The sequence below is a fragment of the Eptatretus burgeri genome, chromosome 7 (genome assembly GCF_056783735.1).
Source record: "Eptatretus burgeri isolate ZD-2024b chromosome 7, Ebu_testis_v1, whole genome shotgun sequence".
NCBI lineage: Eukaryota > Metazoa > Chordata > Myxini > Myxiniformes > Myxinidae > Eptatretus > Eptatretus burgeri.
Genome location: NC_140967.1, coordinates 68,388,275 through 68,415,982, shown reverse-complemented (window position 1 = coordinate 68,415,982; position 27,708 = coordinate 68,388,275). Strand labels below are relative to the sequence as shown.

At 42.4% G+C, this 27,708-nt stretch overlaps 1 protein-coding gene across 5 annotated transcripts in view; it reads left to right on the top strand.

Annotated features, from left to right (window-relative positions):
* Positions 1-27,708, top strand: part of SLC12A3 (solute carrier family 12 member 3) — a 121,169-nt gene that overhangs the window by 68,289 nt on the left and 25,172 nt on the right. For all 5 annotated transcript variants that reach the window (XR_015060204.1, XM_085888919.1, XM_085888920.1 and 2 more), the window contains 8 exons: positions 5,782-5,912; positions 9,533-9,617; positions 9,924-10,075; positions 13,716-13,823; positions 17,066-17,189; positions 17,275-17,376; positions 17,553-17,708; positions 21,876-21,975. Coding sequence is in view for 4 of the 5 variants with exons in the window: in XM_085888919.1 (XP_085745045.1) it covers positions 5,782-5,912; positions 9,533-9,617; positions 9,924-10,075; positions 13,716-13,823; positions 17,066-17,189; positions 17,275-17,376; positions 17,553-17,708; positions 21,876-21,975 (958 nt within the window). In the remaining variant the exon portion in view is untranslated. The remainder of the gene's footprint in view (positions 1-5,781; positions 5,913-9,532; positions 9,618-9,923; positions 10,076-13,715; positions 13,824-17,065; positions 17,190-17,274; positions 17,377-17,552; positions 17,709-21,875; positions 21,976-27,708) is intronic.

Genomic DNA, 27,708 nt, shown 5'->3' with positions numbered 1-27,708 from the left:
GAAAGGGTGGAGGAGGGAGGGGTTGGGTGGAAGTGGGAGGGAAACGGTGGAGGAGGGAGGAGTTGGGAGGAAAAGGGTGAAGGTGGGAGAAAGGAGGGGAAGGGGTAGGGTGGGAGTCCGGGGAAGGAGTAAGGTGGGAGTCCGGGGGAAGGAGTAAGGTGGGAGTCCGGGGGAAGGGGCGTGGGGTGGTGGGAGGCAGGGGAAGTGGTGGGAGGACGTTGGGGAATGGGTTGGAGGAGGGACCTGGCGTTGCTGGTTTGCTTGGGTATGTCCAATAATTTACAAATTTTGGTAAATGTTCAAAGAACACTTCTTTACAAATTAAATCTCATATTTAGGAATACTTCCCCCATCACATTACCTCCTTATTTATTTTGGACTACCAGTAAGTTTCAAAGCAAAAGGCTAAAACAGACATGTGTTTTTTAAATTTTTACATTTAAATCACTTTCCAGCTTTTAGATGCAGTCTGTGAAGCCAATCTTTTCTTTCAGCAATTCCGCCCACCCTTGCAAATGGAATCGATCCATGGACGCATTTCTGGCTCACTGGCCTTCATCAGCATGGAGTAGATTCCCTCCCAAGAATTGAACTGGCAAGCTTATTTGTCATTTAAGATGATGATCTAAGCTTATACCTCGCCTCCATAGCGGGTTGTTGTGGTTCACACAAGTTCAAGTGTTTAAAGTTTACTCCAATCGTTATGTCTTATCCTCCAGTACCCAATTAGACATCATCACGCTATTTACATGGGTCGGGTCTATCTTGACGAATGTGTGATACATCGTTAAGCCTTTCCTGAGGTACACTAATACAGTGGACAACGTGGATGTCTTGCTGTTCTCGTTGTTGAACATCCGATGAAAGAACACGCATAACGAAGACTGAATGTACAACGTGATGGCAATAGTTTCTTAACAGCGTTGTGTTGTAGCTCTGATGTCAGCATTGTCGTGTTGTGGTTTATGTACTGCAACTCTCGGCACAAGATGCTTTCTCGTCCCAATTTTTTCATTTTGGATAGATTTGTGGAGCAAAATTAGGTCTCATTACAGGTCACATACAAACTGTCTGAAATCCACTAATGGTGATAATATGTTAATAAAATTTAGCCTCAGAAAAAAGAAAAGATCACATGGAGAGGGCACCTGGTTGATCCTCAATGCCATATCAATGTTGTGAACAGAAACAGAACCACATCCCCACTGCATGGTGGTACTGCATCCTGCTCAACTCCCAGATAATGGCTCAATCTGAGCCCGCAGAGACAGGCCACATACACAGACATGATGGGCAACACGATATAAACGCCTGAAGAAGAAACGACGACAGGGTGTTGAACTCTCAACCTGTTTAAACCATCTCCACTCATCCCAGCAACCATTTCAGCAATACAATTTAATGCTGAACTAGGTGATGTCACTTATCTGAGCAGCAACTTGAGCAATAAATTAGACGTTGAGCCCTAACTTTTTTCTCCAATTGCAGTGACGATGTTTAATTGTTAATGACATTACATGCAAACACAATGGCACTTACAACGTGATGATGTACAGTGGGTGTCATTGTATTGGCAATTAATATAATTTGGCCACGAATAGTTACTGAAGGGGATATCTGAATACACCCCATCCCCCCCTCCACCCCAAATATAGGTTACACCATTAAAAGTAGTCACAGAGACAATTTAATCACAAAACAAATGATATTCAGGAGAATTTACATCATGATTACCAAGAGCAATTGGTTGCTGAGTGAAGGTGGCTCACAGCAGAGTTGATGCTGCCTCCATCATGATAGTCCTTGCTGTTTTGTTATTTAAAGCAACCCATTTCTTCATTTCATTATTTATGCTTTATGAAGGGAGAGGGGGTCAGGGGAAGGGTTCTGTTCTTGCGTATGGTAGCTTAGCTGCCAGGGTAGCTGTCATTTCTTGGAAGCACAGCTGTGCCGCTGATGCTGTGCCCCTCTACCAGTACACTGGTACTCATTTCACCAACCTCAGAAGCATGACAGGCTGAGTCAGCCCCTCTTCTTCTCTTCTTCTTCCTCTTTCTGCTTGCTCCCGTTAGGGGTCGCCACAGCGGATCAACCGTCTCCATTTCGCTCTATCCTCCACATCTTCCATTGACACTCCAACCACCCGCATGTCCGCCCTCACCGCATCCATGAACCTCTTCTTTGGCCTTCCTCTTCTCCTCTTCTCCTGTGCACATGTCCAAACCATCTCAATCTCGCCTCTCTCACTTTGTCTCCAAACCGTCCAACCTGCGCTGTCCCTCTAATATACTCATTTCTTATCCTATCCATCCTCGTCACTCCCAACGAGAATCGCAGCATCTTTAACTCTACCACCTCCAGCTCCGCTTCCTGTCTTTTTGTTAGTGCCACCGCCTCCAAACCATACAACATAGCTGGTCTCACTACCATCTTATATACTTTCCCCTTCACTCTTGCAGCTACCCTTCTGTCACAAATCACTCCTGCAACTCTTCTCCACCCACTCCATCCTGCCTGCACTCTCTTTTTTCACTTCTCTCCCACACTCTCCGTTACTTTGGACAGTTGATCCCAAGTATTTAAACCAATCCACCTTCCCCACCTCAACTCCTTGCAACCGCACCATACCACCACCCTCCCTCTCATTTACGCACATGTACTCCGTCTTACTCCTACTGACTATCATTCTCCTTCTCTCCAGTGCGTACCTCCACCTCTCAAGGCTCGCTTCAGCCTGCTCCCTACTCTCCCTACAGATCATGATTTCATCCGCGAACATCATAGTCCATGGAGACTCCAGTCTGATCTCATCCGTCAACCTGTCCATCACCATTGCAAACAGGAAAGGGCTCAGAGTCGATCCTTGGTGCAATCCCACTTTAACCTTAAACCGGTCCGTCATTCCTACCGCACACCTCACCGCTGTCACACTGTCCTCATACATATCCTGCATGATCCTCACATACTTCTCCACCACTCCCTACTTCCTCATACAATACCACAGCTCCTCTCTTGGCACCCTATCATAAGCTTTCTCGAAATCCACAAACACACAATGTAACTCCTTCTGGCCTTCCCTATACTTCTCCATCAACATTCTCAAAGCAAACATCGCATCAGTGGTGCTCTTTCCTGGCATAAACCCATATTGCTGCTCACAGATCGTCACCTCTCCTCTCAACCGGGCTTCCACTACTCTTTCCCACAACTTCATGGTGTGGCTTAACAACTTTATCCCTCTGTAATTTCCACAGCTCTGCACATCACCCTTATTCTTGAAAATCGGAACCAGTACACTTAATCTCCACTCCTCCGGCATCCTCTCACTTTCCAAGACTTTATTAAACAATCTGGTTAACAACCCCACTGCCATCTCTCCGAAGCACTTCCATGCCTCCACTAGTATACCATCTGGGCCAACCGCCTTTCCACTTTTCATCTTCTTCATAGCAGTCCTCACTTCGTCCTTACTGATCCATCACACTTCCAGATTCACTATCTCCACCTCTTCCAACCTTCTTTCTCTCTCATTTTCTTCATTCATCAGCTCCTCAAAGTACTCCATCCACCTTCTCAACATACTCTCCTTGCTCGTCAGCACATTCCCATTTGCGTCCTTTATCACCCGAACCTGCAGCACATCCTTCCCAGCTCGGTCCCTCTGTCTTGCCAATCGGTAAAAATCATTGTCCCCTTCTTTTGTATCCAACTTCTCATACAGCTCGTCATATGCCTTTTCCTTGGCCTTTGCCATCTCTCTTTTTGCCTTTCGACGCCACTCCTTGTACTCCTGCCTACTTTCTTCATCTCTCTGACTATCCCACTTCTTTTTCGCCAACCCCTTCTTCCTTATACTTTCCTGTACTTCCTCATTCCACCACCAAGTCTCCTTATCTTCCTTCCTCTGTCCAGATGTCACACCAAGTACCTTCCTCGCTATCTCCCTCACAACTTCTGCTGTCGTTGCCCGATCATCCCACCCATCTTTACCACCATCCAACGCCTGTCTCACCTCCTCCCTAAATTTCACGCAACAGTCTTCCTCCTTCAGCTTCCACCATCTGGTCCTTGGTTCAGCCCTCACTCTCTTCCTCGACCTCACCTCTAAAGTCATCCTACAGACCACCAATCGATGCTGTCGAGCTACACTCTCCCCTGCCACAACCTTACAGTCACTAATCTCTTTCAGGTTGCATCTCCTACTTTAGATGTAATCCACCTGTGTGCACTTTCCTCCACTCTTGTATGTCACCCTTTGTTCCTCCTTCTTCTTGAAATACGTATTTACCACTGCCATTTCCATTCTTTTTGCAAACTCTACCACCATTTGCCCTTCCACATTTCTCTTGTTGAGACCGTACCTCCCCATCACCTCCTCATCCTCTTTATTCCCTTCCCCAACATGTCCATTGAAATCTGCTCCAATCACTCTTTCATCCTTGGATACACTCTCCACCACTTCATCTAACTCATTCCAGAAATCTTCTTTATACTCCATCTCACACCCCATATGCGGGGCATATGCACTGATGACATTCATCATCACCCCTTCAATTTCCAACTTCACACTCATCACTCGGTCAGACACTCTCCTGACCTCCAATACCCTCTTGACATAATCTTCCTTCAGGATTACCCCGACACCATTTCTCCTCCCATCCACACCATGGTAGAACAGTTTGAAACCACCTCCAATGCTCCGAGCCTTACTCCCCATCTACTTGGTCTCTTGTACACACAGTATGTCCACCTTTCTTCTCTCCATCATATCAGCCAACTCTCGCCCTTTGCCAGTCATCGTCCCAACATTCAGAGTTCCAACTCTCACCTCCACACTTCTACCCTTACCCCTCTCCCACTGCCTCCGGACTCGCCTTCCCCGTCTGCTTCTCGTCCTTCGCCCAGCAGTAGCACAATTTCCACTAGTACCCTGCTGACCTCCGGTACCGGTGGCAGTCGTTGGTAACCCGGGCCTCGACCGATCCGGTATGGAAATTCGTTTTGTTGTCCGCATAATGATTTGGCATAGGTTTTTACGCCGGATGCCCTTCCTGACGCAACCCTGGTCGCCTCTTACGACACACAGGGATATGGTACACCTATTCTAACCGGGGCATACACCGGGCCCAGTACAACTGGTGCTCATTTCGCCGACCTCGGAAGGATGGCAGGCTGAGTCAACCTCCTGGTGTTTTCGACTTGGTTTATACATACATACATATATATATATATATATATATATATATATATATATATATATATATATATATATACATACATATACATATACATACATATATTAATTCAGTGTCCCAACGGGGCTTGAACTCAGGACCTTTTGGGTCCTAAGCCACTGCCCTTACCACTGCGCCAACACCAGGCTGCTGAGTCAGCCCCACCTGGTGTTAAATCAGCAGCCAACGGGGCTCAAACTCTGGACTGTAACATCCCAAGCCAGCCATCCTTACCACCAAGCCAACACCAGGCTTAGGGGAAGGGTGAATAAATAGAAAAAGTGGAATTGGGGAAAATGATGTGAAGAAGTGGGATAAAAGAGAAAAAGGAACATGGATGGGTATGAGAGAAGTGAGGACAGAAGGGAAATATGTTTGGGAGATCTGATTAAAAAGGGAGGGGAGGAAGAATGATCATGCTTAGGCAACTTAAGAACTAGAGGGAGATAAAATGTCAACATTTTGTATGTCTAATAAAGTGATGATTCCATACATCAAAAGAAGTATATAATTAATCATTACGATGATCATTCCCCGCTGACTCTAGGTAAGATCTTCTTACAGAGTCTGTATCCAAACTGGCATGGCAGTGAAGGATCATTCTTCAACATGTTTTCCATTTTCTTTCCTTCTGCGACGGGAATACTGGCTGGGGCAAACATCTCAGGTGACCTGAAGGTATACTACTGCTTTTTGTATCATTTGATTTACCCTAAAATATGATATGCTTTCGGTGGGACTTTTTAATAGAGGTTAAAATAATGACTAACAACTTCATAGTTATTTTTTACCAATGATATCATGATCAGTAGAAATGTGGTTAGACCGAACAAGATGTCTATGGTCTATGTTGTCAACATATGTGTGCTCTACATTCAGGGCCTCCTTTATCAAGGCAAATTTGATGGTTTTACACACAGGGAAAGATTTTCTCGCAAAGTGTCATGTTTATTCCAATAATTGAAAAATTTTGATCATCAGGACATCATTAATTCACACTAGTTTAATTGATCAAATACCAAGTAATATAATATAATATATATATATATATATATATATATATATATATATATATATATATATATATATATATATATATATATACATACATACACACACATACATACACACACATACTCATACACAAGACAGAGATGGCTGTTCTGTTCGCAGTTGACGCTGATTGGGTATGCGAGATGAGGTACAATGTAACTGTTTCATGGCAAGATTGAATAATGTATCATATAGGCTTATTAAAAGCTGATATTCGAAATCTGATTCCATATTCGATGATTGGAACTCATGTCCTAAATAGTTATGTTGAAATCAAGAGTGAAATCAGTTAAAATTTAGGAAAAAGCGAATTTTTTTTTCCTAACCCGATATAATTAAATAATACGCTTGCAGAACGTGAGATAAAACGGCTCTAAAAATAATTTTTTCACTCTTTCAAAGGTACAGTAATTATTGTATGTCTGATTTTAATTCACACCGTCGAGGGACAACAGTCGTGATAATTTGGATTCAGACTATTTTTATTATACATTTTAACGTATAAATACAACATGGAATCGCAGTTTGTTTATTAACAGTGCGTGAGGATGTGACCTCTGACAGGATGACCCCAAGGTACTCACACACACCTCTAAGCCGTCCAACCTGGGTTTGAATCTCAGCCCAGCTATAAAATGTCATCCTGGTGTTTCACAGATAGGGTGAATCGTCAATGTTTGTATTGTTCCGACAATGGACGTTAAACGGAGTGTCCTGTCTTCCGACATTAGTCAATGGACGTTAAAGATCCCTTCAATGTCCTTCATGAATAGTGGGCGAGCTATCACTGGAACCATGGCCAAATTACAAATTCCTGCCCTAGCTACTGCTGGGCAGGCAATGGCAAACCACCCAGTATAACCCTTGCTCAGAAGCTGCTTCGGCAGCTCAGATGCTCAGCATAACGAGTATGGTACATCAAATATCAAATAAAAGTAACAACCGAATCGCGAAAGCGAAAAAAAAATTGAAAAAGAAATTAAAGCCATTTCAAAAGGATAGAGCACTATACAGAGAGAGAGAGAGAGAGAGAGAGAGAGAGAGAGAGAGAGAGAGAGAGAGAGAGAGAGAGAGAGAGAGAGAGAGAGAGAGAGAGAGAGAGAGAGAGAGAGAGAGAGAGAGAGAGAGAGAGAGAGAGAGAGAGAGAGAGAGAGAGAGAGAGAGATATATATATATATATATATATATATATATATATATATATATATATATATATATATATATATATATTGGTAGGGGAGGGGGGGGGAAAGGATGAAGTTTCCTTCTTTATCCATCCTGTTTACCACATCCTCACATCCTCCCTATCCCATTGTTTGTCCAATTCTCCTTCTATTTTGTCGTTCAGCTCCACTGTGGGTGTCCCCCCCCCTCCCTACCCTCGCTTCTGTTCCTTTTTATCCTGTTGCATCATGATCCATTTAATGTACTGGCTGTTCCACGAACCTTGACCCTGTATACAAACAAGTGAAATCCTTCAATACAGCACATGTGGTGAATCAAATGAGTATACTAATGTTAAAATATGCAATTTATGCTTTTTCAGTTGAAAAACAATTAAAAAGCGTTCTTAATATTTGAAATGTAAAAATCTTGTTATTATTGTGATAAGCACCTTTATATATATATATATATATATATATATATATATATATATATATATATATATATATATATATATATATATATATATATATATATATAACAGAAGGAATGAAATTGTTCGATACAGCGTGGCAGGAGGCCGCAAAAGAATGATTGTAAGTAAATTTCAACTACTAATGCATGACGAAACACTTGTTTATGGCTAATATTAAAGAGAATGATGGCATGAGAAGAACTTAGCCTGGAATCCTCGTGCATAACACCGCCCACACAACACATGTGGTGTCCTTTGACCAATCAGGAGCAGTGCAGTTACGGTATAATTTCCTTCAGCTCGATTGTTCTTGTCCTGCACGTGATGTTTTTGGGTTTTTTTTCGTTCTTGTTGAATCTGAGGAGATTATTTTTTCGTTCTTGTTGTAAGTAAATTTCAACTACGAATGCATGACGAAACTCTTGTTTATGGCTAATATTAAAGAGAATGATGGCATAAGAAGAACTTAGCTTTCTGCGTTCGGCGCAAAATGCCATGGTGGACGGAAATGACGTCTTTCGTTCGTTCGTACATGAGGGGAGCGTTTCTTCATTTTTTTCCGTCAAGCAATAAATTAAATGGTTTTCACATATATAACACATTAGTTTCACAAATTTCCATTGAAATACTCGGGTATTTCCGTCAATTGTCGCCATTTCCGTCGAGGTTATGCACTGCATCTACCGGACGGCCGTCATTGGCTGTCTTGAGGCACGTGGAGGGGGGGGGGGGGACACCGGACCGACCAGAGACGTGGTAGACGACGCCGGGGACAATTCAAACTCGGTGCAATTGTATACAGCGCACGCGCTGTAAAAACTGTCATAGGTCGGCACCCATTGTACAGGCGTCATGTGCCAAATGGTCTCTTTCTTTGTTGAAGTTCCTTGGAAGGGAAGGCATCTATTATATATTGTGATGTGCGGTCGTCTAATATATATATATATATATATATATATATATATATATATATATATATATATATATATATATATATATATATATATATATATATATATATATTTGTATCTGATGTGCATGGTGTCTGTCCGTGCGTTCATATTTCTCCCCTTTATTGTGGCCGCTTGTCATGCTGCATTGAAAAGCTCAACATACACTTTTGAAATGACGGGAGAAGTGGCATGAGTAATGTTGATGTCAGATTTTATTTCGCAACAAAAATATTTTGCGCTATTTTTCGACAAATCCAATTTCCGCCGCCCAATACTGCATCATCATTTTGCAGTGGGCAGTATAAGGAGCTCAGAGCTTTGGTTTTGAGTGAAACCAAGAATGCAGCACAACTGACCTTTTAAAAGTCCATAACATATGACTTAATTTGCTAGGTTAACTTGAACTTTTCCCATCACTCGGGACAGATGCTTTTGCTAGCTTTTTCCATCGCTTGGGATGGATACTCTTCCTATTTCACAATATATGAACAGCAATGTGACATTTTCATGCATGTATTTCAAGTAGTTTTCTTTGTTCTGCATCACTTGCAGTAATTATTGGAAAGGGAATACATTTCAGGTTATTAATGCTAAGGGCATCTTTTGTGGTTGTAAAATACACATGCTATGTTGCCCTTCCCTGCCTTGCACAGGACCCAGCTACTGCTATTCCAAAGGGAACGCTTTTGGCAATTTTTTTTACTGCGATATCCTACATCTTTATGTCTGCATCGATAGGTACGTGCACTCTGGTATTCTCAATAACACAGTGTGATTGAAGGTGGAAGATGATGCGAGTGATGGATGCTCATAAGGGTAATTGGTGCTTGGCCGTATTTTTAAGCTGTAAAAGGAGTTTGGACAATTGAAAGCTCTGATGGTGCAATGGAGCACCAGATAATGATCCAGTTGGTCTTTTTTTGTGTTTACTTGTATTTCCTCAATACAGCTTGTTGTGCACTTGCATTCAAAGCCAAGCATATTTCCATGAATTAAACTTTCAGCAAACATGTTAAATTGATTATCTTCTCTCTACGTGTGTAGGTGCATGCGTACTGTACGATGCATCAGGAAATGTGAACGACACTCAGGAAAAGAATGATACCTGCTGTGGATTGGCCGGTTCCTTTGGGTGGAATTTCACGACTTGCATCGATAATAACAACTGCCAGTTTGGACTTCTCAATTACTACCAGGTATGCTATGAAATATGACTGGCTATGACTATAGATCATGTTCATAGTAGGGCACATTGATGAGAGAGATTCTTTTCTCGAACCTTTTGTATGATGTGTATATATATATATATATATATATATATATATATATATATATATATATATATATATTGTATATATATATATATATATATATATATATATATATATTGTATATATATATATATATATATTGTATATATATATATATATATATATATATATATATATATATATATATATATATATATATATATATATATATATGTTTTGGAGAGATGTGAATCATATCTTGTATGTGTATGCAAACATATACAAGCAACCATTTTTCATATATGTGACCCTCCAGTACAAAACCAGTCGGAAGTCGCAAAAATTCAATATCGAGTTATTGGGTTTATTTGAAAGCCCATAAAATAAGCTTCACAACGGTGTATCATACATGGTGGTCCGTCACAAACTGACCGAGATATCTTATGATGAAGTTTTACAACACACGTTATTGGGAAAATCGAAATAACCGGATATTAGCTTCTGGAGTTTGAGAAACAAAGTCCTGAGCAACGTATACCAGCAATAGTTTCTCAAACTCCAGAAGCTAATATCCGGTTATTTCGATTTCCCCAATAACGTGTGTTGTAAAACTTCATCATAAGATATCTCGGTCAGTTTGTGATGGACCACCATGTATGATACACCGTTGTGAAGCTTTTTTTTTATGGGCTTTCAAATAAACCCAATAACTCAATATTGAATTTTTGCGACTTCCGACTGGTTTTGTACTGGAGGGTCACATATGAGGCAATAGAAACCCACCAGAAAACTGAAAATTCTGCATAAACATATTGTTGTGGTCTCGTGGTTCGTCCAGTTGCCCGGTTAGAATCAGGCGAGTCGCATCAAAGTGACCTCAATGGTCAGCTGAGTCTGCGGTCCCAGGCAGGATTACGGCCTTTCCACTTCTGATACCCTACCTGTGGGACAGTTGAACCAATAGGCGTTAAGCCTGTTGGTAATGTACACCTTGTTCCCAATTACGGCCAAGCGATGCCGAGAGGGGCACGGTACAGTTTGGATATGCGGTGTTGTATGCCACAGCCAATTAGCCCTCAACGGTTCTGTCTTAATCACACCAGGACAATCACAACAACCAGAATTCACCCCGAGACCAGGTATATTTGCTAAGAAAAGCAATGATGGTCACAGGGATGGAATATACAAGAAGCAATAAAAACAAATAACCAGTATGTAATAAGTAATTGCAACCCCTGACCCTCTTCCGATTACGCACCCACAAAACCAACGAATGGATGGAGATTCCTTAAATACCCTTTGTCCTTATCGGGTTCTCAGACATACCACAGGAAATAGACACAGATTAAGAGGCAGACAAGACAGGAAATACCCAAGCTATGCTGGCGTGCCACAGCTGGTGCAGTGGAGGAAGGCAGACTGGTCACGCCCCACAATAGACTTGGTCAGTGTGCCATGCCAGCGCTTGAGAGCACACAGAAAAGATGAGGAGGAGGAGGAGAGTTGTGGCTGGCTAGGTGGGGGTGTGGCAAAGCAAGAGAGCTTGAAAAATGACACAGATTTCTGTGGCTTTTGGCTCAGAAAACTACTTGTATCCCCCTGCTGTCAGGTCAGGAATGGGAGCATGCGTTGGAGCACTGTATCCACTTTCCGTCGCTACTCCAGGAGCCTCCGTCTGGCCATCCCCCAAGGGTTTAATGTCTCTGGCCCCCACCTCTCACCCTGATGTGCTTCGCCACTCCCCTCTCACTCACTATTGGGTTGAAGTCCAGTCTGCGGGTGAAGCAATTCATTCCTAAGCTCTGAGATAACAGCTCTGAGCTGCCAGCTAAGCTCTGCCAGCTAACAGCAACCTCAGCTCTGAGTCGCCAGCTGACGGCAACGATCAAATTCTCCCCCCAAAACAGCCACGACAATGCCTATTGGATGCTTTAAAGCACATAAATAACAGATTCCAAAGGGAAAACATCAAATAGAAGGTGAGAATTGGTGGCGGTTTTTGGATGCACATGAGGATGGGTGGACGTCATCTGTCTCGACATAATAGCGACTCGTATCTAATATCAATTTTAATTACTTAATGCTTATGCTAAACATTTACTAAGGAAATATCTACGCCATAAACATAACCTCAAAGTCATTTCCCAAACAATATGATTGGTTTATCCAGCTTATATACATATCTATATAAATATTCTATTGTTGTTGTGGAAATGACTGAGGTTATGTTTATAGCGTAGACATTTCCTTCGTAAATGTTTAGCGATTCTGTAGACATTTCCATAGTAAGGAAATGAAACTATATTTATTGTTGCGGTTCTGCAAAACCACATGCCTCCAAGGCAATGGCACACAGCATACAACGATCCCAAGGCAGTTATTTCAATATTATGTGTATTAGTTAGTCCCTTCCATATGTCTTGTAGGTAAAGGGGAAAGATGCATTGCATGGGACTCTTTCAGTCAGACTTATTTATACCTCTTTAACCTTTAAACCTTGCGGTTCTTCCACCCCCTTTCTCTCACATGAAACATGTAAGCAAGCCAGCACACAAATCAGAAAACACCACGAGAAACCAAGCATTCGTGCTTCGAGCGCCTCCTGGGGGTTTGCTCACCAATTTTCCATTCAAAAGTGTGCACCAATTCTCAAGTGCCGTTTCGCCTCAGACCTTCATTCTGCTCACCAAATTATACCACGTTCACCACAACCGCTCCATATGACTATTTAAAATCCCTGCAACAAATTACTCACACAAGTAGTAGTGGAGTCGCTCAGCAGAATTATCGTTACACGAGTGACAAAACGTCCATCCCGTTAACGTCCATCCAAGGGACGGCACACACATTGATGATGCACCATGCCTGTGAAACACCAGGATGACATTTTATAGCTGGGCCGAAATTCAAGCCCAGGTTAGACAGCTTGGAGGCGAGTATATGTACCTCGAGTCGAGGTCATCCTGTCAGCTGAGGCCATATCTTAATGCACTGTTTAGAAACAATCTGCGATTCTATGCTGTATTTATACCTTAAAAATGTAAAAATATAATATCAAAAATACAAAAATTACCTTTTAACAGAGTGAAAATATGAATTTTGGAGTCATTTTTACCTCACGTCGTGCAAGCATATTATTTAATTATATTGGGTGAGGGGAAAAAAATCGTTTTTTCCTAATTTTTTTTAACCTGATTTCACTCGAGACTTTGTTACAGTTATTGAAGCCATGAGTTGCAATCGTCAAACATGTAATCAGATTTCGAATATCAGCTTTTAATAAGCTGATATGATACATAATTCAATCTTGCCAGGAACCAATCACATTGCACCGAGCCTCACACAGCCAATCAACATCAACCGCCAACAGCCAAACAGACATATATATATATATATATATATATATATATATATATATATATATATATATATATATATATATATATATATATATATATATTTTGTAGTTGCTTTTTCACTGAATAATTCAAATCTCATGGCAACAGTGGGTTGATTTTTTCCAGGCAGAGATGCAATTGTAATTTGAACAGCTACAGGATTAAAAAAATAATGTTTTCTTCTGCAGAGCATCAGCATGGTGTCAGCCTTTTCTCCTCTCATCACAGCTGGCATTTTCAGTGCCACACTTTCCTCTGCTCTCGCATGCCTTGTCAGTGCTCCAAAGGTTTTCCAGGTCTGCTGTCTTTGTGTTTAACTATGTGGCCTTTGGGTTATTTCACTTGTAAGTTATGAGTAGTGCTGCTTCTTTAAATGAAGTTGCATGTGTGTGTGTGTGTGTGTGTGTGCGTGCGTGCGTGCGCGCGCGTGCCTAATAACCCATTAACTGTTCATGAGCCACCATTGTGTGCACACCTTTAAATTACAAGTGTGATGTGAATAGTGAACCCTGCCACTCATTATATGAAGGGAAAATATTTATAAGGAGTGAAAATGTCAGGATTTGATATGAATATGAGTTATTGCCTCCCTGATTAATTTTAGCCAATGAGCCTTCATTGCAGGGCTTATGTGGCATATAGTAAAAGAGCAAAACAGCTCGGGTGTTCTAAAAAGACCCGGACAACTGTGGTTGTTAATATATTGTTACGGTTGTGATGGCAGATGGAGGAATTTCATAGGAAAGTTAGGATTGAATGGAGTTCTTTGGTCCGTGGACATGTGGGAGACATCTCGATGTAAACTAAGTAGGGAAACTGTGAGCTAAAGTGTTACTTGTCACCACACGGGAGGTGGTGCTGTGTTAATTACATCGGGATTAAGACCAATTTCCCCCAGTATGTAATTGCCCCCTGTGACCTTCTCCTCTGTTTTTATCCCCCGCCACGTGGCGGAAGGGGGATATTGTTGTATTTACAAGCCAGCAATGAAAGAATTACATTTCTACACCAACAAGAACCATAATAACAAGGCAAATGTGCCGAGGAAGCAGAAGCTCCGCCTTCCCAGTTTTTGTGGAGGTCTTCCTGGAGGTGGATGATTGATGGGCATGATGTTAGAGAGCGGGTGGAAGAAGGGTGAGGTTCGATGAGCAGACAGTAGTTGTGAGAGGAACGTTGCTGGGATGGAGGATCTCGCTTTGCCCTGCTCTTGGCACGACAAAATGGCTGCGCAATTCTCGTGTCATGCTGTAAATTTGCCTGCGTGCTGGGCAAGACGCTCGTCATTGACTGTTCGGCTTAACTGTGAAGTGAAGTGTGTACGTTTCAGAAGCTAGGAGGAAGAGCAGTTGGTTTTGTTGGGTTGAGTTCGTTGTGAGGGACGCGGTCAAGAGACGACGGAGCTAGGAGATGGCATGTAAGATCAGGGCATTGTGGCTGGCTTTCCTTTGACGCATGAAGAAGACGGCATGATTCTTGTATTCATGCTGAGGCCAATTGGCTCGCATGTTGGAGCAAGGTGCTGGTCATTGACTCTTGGCTGGGTTGTGAGAGATGTACCTCGAAGCTTTGTGGATATCACCGAAGGGAGTGGCACCAAACTGCAGAGAGCAGAGATGTCACCAAGCGTGATCAACAAGGAGGCTGCATGGTAGTTTCTGAGCCCTGGTGTTGAATACCGCCTCACAAATTACCTCACCTACATTTCCCGCCCAGAGAGCAGCTCGGCGCCATTTTTGGGCGCGTCTTCCCATGCAGGACGAAGCGCCTCGATCGCAAAGTTCAATAAAGACTGTCTCTGGACAAAGCTACAGTAAGTGCCAGAATAAAGCGAGGATTTTCTTTTATTTCGCTCTACCCTTGTCTGTAGTAAAGTCTGTGTGTAGAGGCGCCTTGACTTTAGACCTTAATTTACTTCACGTATTATTTTTACATTTTGAATTATTACCCTTGTAAATATTTCTTCTATTGTCATTAAATCCCCGTGTTTATTTTAAATTGCTGATGTCTGTGTATCTGTCGTAGGTTTGAGTATAAACCCCTTGTGCTATGCTTCCATCACTCTGCCTTGCCCTTGTCATGCGCGCCATAATCTCTGAGGATCACGTTTCCACCTCCTAAGGAAAACCGCTCAGCAATCCGGCCTGGACGGTGTTAACCGCCTGTCCACGACAATTCAGTCGGGGGAGGGGGTTACCGTAACCAGCCAGACCCGCGACAATATTTAGAAACACAAATGATACAACAATGCCCTTTGGTTTTTATGATACAGAAACTTATAACGTTTTGTGCACACCATAAATACACTTCAATGTGTGCTCCGTTTGTCGCGCGTAGGACATCAAGGCAGTACACGAGTTCTTGCCATGTTCAGCTCAGCATGTTTCCGTCCACCAGTGCGCATGCAGCTATGATCCGAGAATGAATATACTGCAGGTTTGCCACCTTGGTGTTGTTGACAAAATCTTTGACAAAGCCCCGCATTAAAAACATCAAGGCAGGTTATGTCCGTGATAGTAAGTGCCAGGCGGTTGGTCCGGCTCGGCCAATCCGGCGACCTGGAAATTTTTTATTCAGAACGGGTCGAATGACTAAGGCTCAATGAGGGGGAATGCCGTCCTGTTGAAAAATTATATCGGGTTGCAGGTCTTCTATCTATGGGAAGGCAAATCCTTCCAACATGTTCATGTAAATTGTTGAGGTCACTGTCCTCCACAAAGAAAAACGGACTCACCAAGTGGTCACGGAGAAGGCTACACCACACATTAACCTTTTGACTGTCACATAAGTGTTCAATGATCACATAGGGGTTTTCAGGCCCCAGATCCTCACATTATGCCGGTTGACCTTCACCGATGCATGAAAGCAAGCTTCGTCTGTGGACATGACGTTTTTTTTCAGGTCATCTTCATCATCCTCTATGCGACTGAACATTTCTAAGGCAAATGCCTCGCATTTGGGTCAGTCATTTGGTTTGAGTTCATGCAGAATCTACACCTTATTGACATAAAGCTTCAGGCTTTTATGCAATATCCTGTGTACAGTGGTGGTTGGTTGTCCTAGTTCTCTGGATGTGCATCAAATTGATTTTCTGGGACTTTGTTGAAATGATTCACACACTCGTTCAACGTCTGCTGCATTTGTGCTTGGTCAACCGGTACTTTTCTGTTTCTGACAACTTTCAGTCTCCTTAAACCACTTGTACCACTCTCTGATACTCGTTGCGATGGCGGATTCCTTCCTTACCTTGTACGGAAATTACGCTGAACTTGTGTGTTGGATCTCATCTCTGAACCATTCGACACACTGAGCCTTCTCCTGCGGAGTTGCGAATTCCTTTTAAATTAAATCACCAGACCTGAAAATACAGAAAACTTTATGAGTTTCTATATCATATATAAAACAAAGTGTATCGTCGTGTCATTTGTGGTACTAAATATGTTAACAACCAAAGTTGTCCAGGTCTTTATGGAACACCCTGCACATAATGTCTTCATCTCGTGAATTTTTGATATGTTTATCTCCCCACTTTTCTCAGTGTCTGTGCAATGACAAAATCTACCCTCTTATTGGATTCTTTGGCAAAGGCTATGGAAAGAACAATGAACCCTTCCGGGCTTACATCCTCACTTTCATCATCGCTGTTGCTTTTATACTGATTGGTGAGCTTATTTTGTTACCTTCTAACCTCAGGTTTTCTCTTGGTGATTGTGAAGTGCCTTATTAATCAATATAATTGTCTTCCAGCTGATCTTAACACCATCGCTCCCATCATCTCAAACTTCTTTCTGGCCTCCTATGCTCTCATCAACTTTAGCTGCTTCCATGCCTCCATTACCAACTCTCCAGGTTGGTTTCTCCCCATGCAGGGTTGAAAAAAATGCCAGGTGAAGAGGAGAAAAAAAAAGTGCCATAATGCAAAACGTTTGTGCCGTATTGGCCTTGAAGCAATAAAGGTACAAGAAAAGATAAAATTATCTAAAGTATAAAACTATCATTGATTTGGACAGTTCTTTTATCCACAGGATGGCGACCCTCATTCCACTACTACAACAAGTGGGCTTCACTCTTTGGTGCTATTGTGTCTATCGCCATCATGTTCATGCTCATGTGGTCGGCAGCACTAATTGCTGTTGGAATTATTGTGTTTCTTCTCGCCTACGTCAACTACAAAAAGCCTTGTGAGAACTACTATGTCATTTCGAAAAAGGAGAAGTAGTGAATCTGATCATATATTATTTTTTCACTTTCCATCTTTTACATGAAAAGGAACACCATTAATTAGGAAATGCAACTTTAAGTAATGTCCCAGGATTTCTGTGAAGGCACCCATGTTTTGCCTTTATGGTTCATGATTGGATGTAAAACATAACATGCTTTTCGTGGAAAATCCCAAACCAACAATGGCAACACACTCTAAGTTTAGCTTCTCTTTTAGTCCTACAATCACCAATGAAAATGCCATATTAATTTCTATTTTATCGTAGAATTACAGCTCGTATGACCCTCTCTCTTCTTGTATTCTTATGGCATTTCTCAGGGCATCAAAATTTCAGTCTCTTTAAAGCTATACGTATATCAGCCAGTAGACTGTGACCAACAATTACATTCATATATTCCTGACTTTCAAAAACTAAGAATGTACTAGATCCAGGATGTTGGTCTTAATCCCATTACTACAATAAATGGGCTTGTCAAGGTTACTGTTGACAAAGCAAACCAGGACTAAATTTGGAATTTCATCAGCTTTATAGTCCATTTGCCAGAGAAGTAACCTTGTTGTCCTCAAAAGTGTATGGTTTTATGGTGGTTTCTTGTTCACAGGCATGCATAGACAAAATTAAGCTTGGTTGCCCGGATGGCAACCATGAGGAAATCTGTTATTTTTGTGCAAATACAAGATGGCCGTCATCGACCGGGCTGAAATATAACTTTTTAGGTAATGAACTTAAAATTACACATGAGACATCTTTTCCATATAATGTTGGCACGAGGAATCGATATTTAACCTTATTTTTGTGATTAGAAGTAAATTTGAGGTCAATGTTCGAGTTCCTGGCAATTGTTTGCCATGTGCGATACAGTTTGAATGACAACAAGGTCACAATTCTGACAACTGGACGCTCACATACGACATTAATGCGAGTTACTAATTCATTGTTTTGTTCTTCACTGGAGTATCTTCAGAAGTCATTGACTGATATGGGAATGACTTATGTCCACATCTCTATGGATCTCCAGCTCTACATGGTGGCTTGCCAAATCAAGTGGCATGACGTTGATCGCTTTAAAAATGTGATTCTCAGGCCTGGGATAATGCACACTGTGCAGTCCTTCTGTGGTTGCATTGGCAAACTCATGCGTGGGTCTGGTGTTGAGACTCTCATCAGTTCAGCATTCGGGGGCCTGGCAGGAATCATGAGTGGCAAGTCCTATGTTCGATCAATGAGAGCCTTCGGGATGGTTTTGACTGCCCTTCTCATTTCCTTCCTCACCACTGGCCCCAAGACATTCCAGGAGTTGTGCAGCTACCTTGAGACATGCAGACAGCACCCAACTGGGAAGCACTGGGTTGATAACTTCATCAAGCCTACTCTGCTTGTTCATCAACTTCTGCGTAGTGAGAGGGAGGCAGACTTCCTGCTGCAACAGTTAACACTTGAACGCATGCTTCCCTACTTCTTTGTTGCTGGTCACCATCACTATGCCCATTACATCACCCATCACCTACCTTCTGGAGATGCGCTATCTGCTGCCACCAGATGCCAAGTCAGAGCTCATATCAGGTGCTTTTGTGTGTCGTCACCAGGAAGACATTTGGATGGTGTAAGCTCTGATCAGTTTGTTGAACAAACTGCTATTAGAATTGGCAAGGGTGGCCTCAAGGGTATGACTCTTTCTCCAGAGATGGTAGCAGAGTGGATCGATTCCTTTCCTGTCACTGCCTACATCTCAGATACAATGGAGCACATCTACCCTGACTCCTCAAACAAGGACAATGAAGACCAAGTGAGAGAAAAGGACACAAGAATCGGACCACATCACAAGGAGGAGGGGAAGAAGAGGAGAGAACTTGATGCAGATGATAGGCGCTGGATTTTACTTGAATTGTCGAATGTGTCTCATCCTCGAGAATCACTCACCACATTTGTACAACATTGCCAATGGTAGAATTGCTCCCCGAGAAGCTGAAGTGAATGTTGAGGATTCTGTGGTTATAGGTCAGAAAATGGTTGTAGAGTTCCATGCATCCCTTCCAGGTGGATTCCATGCAACCATCTCATGCCCCATCAAGACAATGGAGCACTTACAGAAAGGAGTGAAAATTGGGGACAAGACGATCTATGATCTAGAAACCATCTTCCTCAGGCTGCTGATTATTGGACATCAAAGACAAATGGAGCTCAGACCTATCTTCCAGTTTGAGCTCTGCGCAGTACCCCCCTCACTGATTGATAAATATGGGTGCTTGAGGAAAGGCAACAAAGCACCACTGGCACACAAACTCTGTGTTCAGGCACATCAGCCTCTGCAACCAGATGTTACGATTGTTGACGCGAGCCAACTTCTCTATCATATTGTCTGGCCTTTCAGGGGAACTGTGTCAGTCTTTGTTGAGTCCATCAAGACAAGGCTGTCTACCATTGCTGGTCAGAAGATCTTGGTCTTTGACAAATATTATGATGTTTCTGCAAAGGACCATGAACAAGTGAGGCGTGCTGGCATTGGTTCAATCAACTATGACCTCACAATAAACACACCCCTGCCTTGTCGAGACGCCATCCTGAAAAACAAGCAGAACAAGTTGCAGCTGTCCAAGGTTTTGAGTACCTATACTATAACTTTGGTGAAGGAGTTACTGTGGAGAGCCGTAGCCATGGTGCGTTCATCCATGATGAAGCAGACAGTGCAATGATCTCACACCTGCTCATGGCTGCTGAATGTAATGCAAGAGTGATACGTATCCTCTCTGATGACACTGATGTTTTTGTATTGATGGATTACTGGGTTTACTAGTGCAACATCCAGGCCACAGTGCAGATGGAAAGGTGGGATGGAGCAATTTGGGATATCAACACCACCTGTGACCAGCTTGGCCCCAAGTGTCTGCAGCTTTTGGGAATGCACTACATCACTGGCTCAGATACCACGTCATACCCATACGGCAAGGGCAAAGTGTCAGCCCTGAAGACACTGAGAGCTGGCAACTTCCCTGGTTTGTACTCCGCACTTGGCGAGCTGAACACAAGCCATGAACAGCTCATGGAAGCAGGGCGGACATTCTTCTGTGCCCTGTATGTCAGCCAGAAGGTACCACGATGAGTAAGATGAGGTACTCTATGTACACAAGGAAGTCTGGCAAGCCTCTCAAACTCATGGCATTACCTCCAACTGAGATCAATCTCTTCCTACATATTTTGCATGCACATCTACAGACAGTACTTGCAAAATCAGCTGATCAGCAGGCCCCACCTGAACTTGACATTACAAAATATGGATGGGACATCAGAGATGGAATCCCAGTGCCAGCAACTTCTGCTACTCCACCAGCCCCTTTGGACCTCATGGATGTTGTGCGGTGTGGATGCAAAGCAGAGGGGAAGGCCTGCAGTACTGCTAGTTGCAGTTGTCACCTTGGAAAGATCTCCTGCAAGCTATACTGCACTTGTGGTTGCAGTGACAAGTGCTTCAACCCACACAAGACTGTGGAGGACAGTGAAAGTGAAGTGGAAGAAGGGAGCGTCGAAGCAGAACTGGAAAGAGACGAGGATACGGAAGGGGACGAGTACAATGAATGGGAATGAACAATACGTAAGTTGTCTACTTGGCTCTATGTCCTCTGTTCCTAAGATGTCCAATATGATGACATGACAATGTGTATGCTTTCTGATTATTATCAACATACTGTTGTGAACCATTCATGAATTCACTTTTGCATTGGTGTTGCATAATTTTCAGCAGAAAATAGTCATGGACATTTCATGTGAACCTCTATTTATTCCTGAATGTAAAAAATAACCCCAAAATTGAATTCCTCATGTCAAAATCATATGGAAAAGAGGTATTACACAGGATTGTATGTTGACCGATTAAAAACTTAGCCCCATCGTCTGGCCTGTAGCGGCCATCTTGAATTTATGCAAATGACAGGAGTTCCCCAAGGTAGCCACCCTGGTAACCAACCTGAATTTTATTAATGGACCCATGTTAGTCCAAAACAATCATAAAACCATACACTTTCCACATCAACAAGGTTGACAATGGAACACATAATAACGGCAAATGGACTATTATCCAATGCTAAGAGTAAAAGGATGGAATGTTTCTTTCTTATTTTCCAACACCAGCTGTGAACTGGGGATCTTCGATTCAGGCTGCTTCTTACAACATGGCTTTGAGCCAGCTCATCAGTTTGGACTCGACGGAGGACCACATCAAGAACTTTAGGTGAAGTCAAACGCCAAAAGTAAATTACAACCTCATATACTACAGTACTGTGCAAACGTTTGGGTTATTTTCACTTTTGTGGTGCTATTCTCATTTGTGGGAAGTTAGAAGTACAAGTTGATAATAATTCAAAGTGTGCAATATAGATTGATAATAATTCAATTTAATATCACAGATTACCTTTAAGGATATAAAATAAATTAGGAACTTGAAAAAGTTTTATTTATATGATCATTTGCTAGTGATATCCACTTACCATAACAAAAATATGCAGGAAACAGTTTGTGGATTCTTTTTACAGTAAATAATTATAAATTATTGAGGTAATCAAAACCATTTACATTTATGTGATTTTTCAAGAAACCACAATAAAAGTTGCAAATTAGTGAATATGTGAAATCAATTTTCAACAGCTTGTTTTCTTGCTTGAAAGTCTATAAGTTGGTGGAGAATGGCACCAAGGAAGCAACTTTCAACACAACAGCATGTGAAGATCCAATCTCTATGAGAAGAATGGCACACTATGAAGAAAAATAGCAGAAAAACTGAAGATCTCCGACAATGATGTGAGGTACATGTTGTGACGCCTGAAAGAAACTGGCTCGATACAAGACAAGAAAAGGCCCGGAAGACCCAAAATAACCTCCCCAAGGCAAGAAAAGCACGAAGTTGCTCAGCTTGTGCGAAAGAAGAAAATCAAGTCAGCAGCTGAAAAATAAAATGAGAGAAGGCTTGAACATTAACATCTCATCCAGCATTGTGTACAGAAGGCTGATTGTTGAAGGTCTCCATGGCAAAGTTGCAGCAAAGAAACCACTGCTGAGACCACAGAATAAGGTGAAAAGACTGAGATTTGCAAGGCAACACCAATATTGGGCAAATGAACAATGAAATCAGATACTCTGGTCTAACGAGTCAAAGTTTGACCTTTTTTGATCAAAGAAACACAAGTACGTATGCCAAAGACCTGGAGAACATTACGACATGCGATGGTTGCAGCCTACTGTTAAATTTTTGGGAGGCTCTGTGACTGTCTGGGGTTGTATCTCAGCTTTTGGTGAAGGAAACCTTGTTAACCCTTAGATGCATAAGTGGGTCAAAAATGACCCAGTTTGGCTGTTTTCTTGCATTATCTTTTTGCACTCATGCATCTAAGGGTTAAAAGCAATGGGACGCTAACAAAAGACAAGTGCAAGCAGATACTGCAGCACCATGCAGTTCCTAGTGGAAATCGTTTAATTGGAAAACGATTCATTTTCCAACGACAGTGATCTAAAACACACATCCAATATAGTAAAATGGTATTTGGAGAACAAGGTTATAGCTGCTGTGCTCCAAGTGTTACAACGGCCACCCCAGAGTCCAGAGATGAGTCCCATTGAGGCCATATGGGATTGCTTGGAAACAGAGAAGAACAAGAGGAACCCAACTAACCTTACTGAACTGGGGAATGTACACACCACAGGATATTTGCCACAACATTCCTGTAAGTGCTTTAGTCGTATGCAGGAAGCATGGATAAAAGAGTGATTGCGCTCAAGAAGGCAAAGGCGGACACACAATTTATTGACTGATACTATACAATGGCACTGTTCTTCTTGTTTACTTCAGTAATTTGTTTCACGCACATTTATAAAGGCTGTTAATTTATAATTAAAAACAGAAATGACTGTTATCACGAATAAGTTGATGAATTTAACCATAAGTATGAATATCATTGGAATAACCAAAACTTTTTCACAGTACTGTATATCTACGTACTTCTCACACCAGGTGCTGTGTGGTTATTTGTAGAAATAATTACCTGAAATGCTCTGTTGGGTCACTGGACAATTCAAAGAGCCGAAGGTGCCCCAAAACCGCCAATCAAACACGTACATAAAGTTGTGTATCTGCAGAGAAAAAGTGTTGCAGAAATGTGGAGTCTAACAGAATGGACTTGATGAACATGGTTAAACAATTCCCTTCGGGTTTTAGTTTATGCGATGTAAATCACAAGGACCCTGACGTGATCATTGGGATCCTCATTCCATTTATAATGTCAAAAACACGTTTGGACTAGTTACCTTTGAAGATTAGTTGGACCCAATCAGTCAGATGTAAGGGTTAGTATCTTGGCGACTGAGCATACCTTTGTCTCTTGTGGAAACCAATGCCATAAGTCTTAACTATCAAGCAAGAAGATTGGTGAACATTTGTTTTTCTTCAAGAGTGAGACTTAATGAAGAGCAAGGTTAAATGGACAGGAGGGTAACAGGTAAACAATTGGACATAACTGGCAAGGGGATAAACAAACAGGAAATGAAAAGACAGAGAAGAGGAGGAAACATTGAAACCAGCAAGGAAAGGGGATGGGTTAGGAAGGGTTAATGGGGGAATAAAGGTCATGGGTCAGGATTGGGGATGACATGAGGTAGCAGTGTCCTGTCTGTTCGAATTCTTGGAGGGAAGAGAGAACCAAGCAGCCTCTGGAAGGTGGTTCCATAGGTGGGAAAACGGAGGAATAAAAGAATTGAGGTGTGCAGTCAGCCTGGATTTTGTAAGTTTAACCACGAGGTTGTTACTGGAAGAATGCACATCAATAATGAAGAATAAACATCATGGAGTTGCTGGGAAGTGTCAGAGGACTTTGAGTGCAGAGGGAGCAATGTTGGAGAATAGACAGTAGAAAACAGAAAGACCACCAACCTGCCTTTGATGTGAGAATAACAGATTGTGCTTTGACCTCGACACAAGTGTTTCCAATGATGTTGGGAGCTTTAGATTACACAGAATCTGGGAGAGACAAATGTGATGCTGAAGTGGTAGCTCAGATGGGAGAGCAGTCCTGTATTGAGCTGCAAACAACGGCCTTGCAGACATTTCTCAGACTCTTTGGGGGAAATTTCGAAAGAGATGGGCTGCGTGTATGGAGCTTTGATGTGACAGGGTTTAATGTCAGAATGCTGGTAATTGAGTCCCCCGGACTCTGTATAGAATTGCTTGATAAATTTTGTGTGGACAGTGGTGTGAAAACAGGAAAGCAGGGGGGGGGGCGAAAAACACCTCAATGGATAGGTTATGAGCTGTAGTTGTGCACCTTGACACTGGTTTTTTGACAGACATGAATATGCGAGGAAAAAACGGTATTTTTAATCGCGCTAATATATTATATTGCAAGACGCCAACCATGATGACGCTGCAAAACATCTACTCGCTTAGCGGCAGCACCGACCGCTGTGTATCTATTCATGGCGCCACCTCGTGGTCCTAGGGGACTCATATGTTCAAAAGAACATACCCTTATATTTACAAATCATTTGCCTCGAAAAAATTTCACAAAGGACTGGGATATAATAGTAGGGCGGCTTAGCCCAAATATTAAAAAGAATTGTGCATTTTGTGATACAAGCACCAAATTTGGCACAAATGTACATTAATATGTTGCGAACATTTTCAGATATTGGGCCACTTGAAATTCTCTCTTTATGTCCGCCATATTGGATTTCAAAATGGCCACCACTTGAAATCTACATTTGCTATTATCTCTGGATGTAATGCAGCTATTGACTTGATTCTGGTATCTAAATGTATGTTTTTGGGGGCAAGGAATCCAATGGTACCATTTTCAACTTAATATTATCTATCACAGTCTGTTATATAATTTTATTTGGAAATTATCTAGGCAAATATTGGATTCAACACAATACTTTGAAAAGAAGGTCTTAGTTCTGTAAATATAAATAAATAAATAAACTATACTAAATCATAAGTAACAACTCAGACAAGCTCATATATACTGGCAGTCTAAAATATAAATTTTATATTAGCCCAAATATTTATATTAGCCCAAACAAATATAGGCTGCCAGACAAGGGATGGAAACCTTGAGGAGTTCTTTTGTCACAAGAATCAGGCATGTCCTCCTGCATTGTCTGATGGTGGAAGCCTCTGCACTGGTACCAAGAGTGATCTCCTCACATGCTTGGAAGACGTCTCCGACGCAAAGACAGAGACTCCTGTCACGACCTGTATTGTGCTTGATGGAGCAGCCATCATCCAGATGCTGAAGCCGGCTGCATCAAAGACCTTTGAAGAGTATGCACAACAGATCTTCATCCCATATATGTCCACGAAGCTGCAAACAGTGTCACGCCTGGATCTGGTCTGGGATACTTACCTTGCTGATTCACTGAAAGGTAGTACACGTGCAAAGCAGGGACAAGGTGTGCGGAGACGTGTGGTGGGTGCCGCAGCCATACCAGGGAACTGGCAGAACTTCCTACGAGTGGACAGCAACAAGACCGAGCTGTTCAGGTTCCTCTCAGCAGCTCTCATGGAATGGTTTGACCAGGAGGACAAGCAACTCGTCATTACTGATGGAGAGGCAGTGCTCAGCAAGCCACAACTGCCAGATCTGACCTCACTCATCCCATGTAACCATGAAGAAGCTGACAGTCAGATGTTGCTGCATGCATCTCACGCAGTCCATCGTGGACACTATGCAATACTCATCCGGACTGTAGACACTGATGTTGTGGTGCTGGCAGTGTCCCTGGCACAGGAGTTGCAACCAGAAGACAAACTGTGGCTGGCATTCGGAACAGGCCAGAGTTTCCGATACCTAGCAGCACACGAAATAGCAGCTGGAATGGGACGAGAGAAGGCTCGTGCACTGCCAATGTTCCACGCTCGAACTGGATGCGACACTGTGTCTAGTTTTCATAGACATGGCAAGAAGACTGCGTGGACAGTCTGGACGGTACTGCCAGAACTCACTGAGGCGCTGCTGCTGCTGTCCTCTGCACCGCGTGACATACCAGACGATGCAATGCGCATCATCGAGAGGTTCGTGATCCTGTTGTATGATCGAACCAGCAAATGCACAGACATTGACAAGGCCAGGAGGAAACTCTTCGCAAGGAAGAACAATGTGCAGCTCATCCCTCCAACGAAGGCAGCTCTGGAGGAACATGTCAGGAGGGCAGTGTATCAAGGTGGGCATGTGTGGGGTCAGATACTGCTGCCAGCACCAGAGCTCCCTCCACCAACCAACTGGGGTTGGTCAAGGACTGGAGAAGGACAGTACACACCTTACTGGACCAGGCTAACTGAGGCAGCTCACAGCTGCATTGAGCTGGTTTCTTGCAAGTGCAAGAAAGGGTGTGTGAGGAGCTGCAAGTGCAAAAAGGCTGCCCTTCAGTGCACAGCCCTCTGTATGTGTGAAGGGGACTGCACATGACGATGAGTCAACAACATACATGTACTTGTGGCAATGCTGAACTTGTTAACATGACACTGTTTATGTACACGTATCTTCAGAACCGGTATATACCTAGCCTCAGATACCAGTACACCTAGCCTCAAATACTAGACCATGTAGCATGTCAGTATTATACCTAAGACATTTACAGAACTAAAACATTCTTTTCAAAGTATTGTGTTGAATCCAATATTTGCCTAGATAATTTCCAAATAAAATTATAACAGACTGTGATAGAAAATATTAAGTTGAAAATGGTACCGTTGGATTCCTTGCCCCCAAAAACATACATTTAGATACCAGAATCAAGTCAATAGCTGCATTATGTCCAGAGATAATAGCAAATGTAGATTTCAAGTGGTGGCCATTTTGAAATCCAATATGGCGGACATAAAGAGAGAATTTCAAGTGGCCCAATATCTGAAAATGTTCGCAACATATTAATGTACATTTGTGCCAAATTTGGTGCTTGTATCACAAAATGCACAACA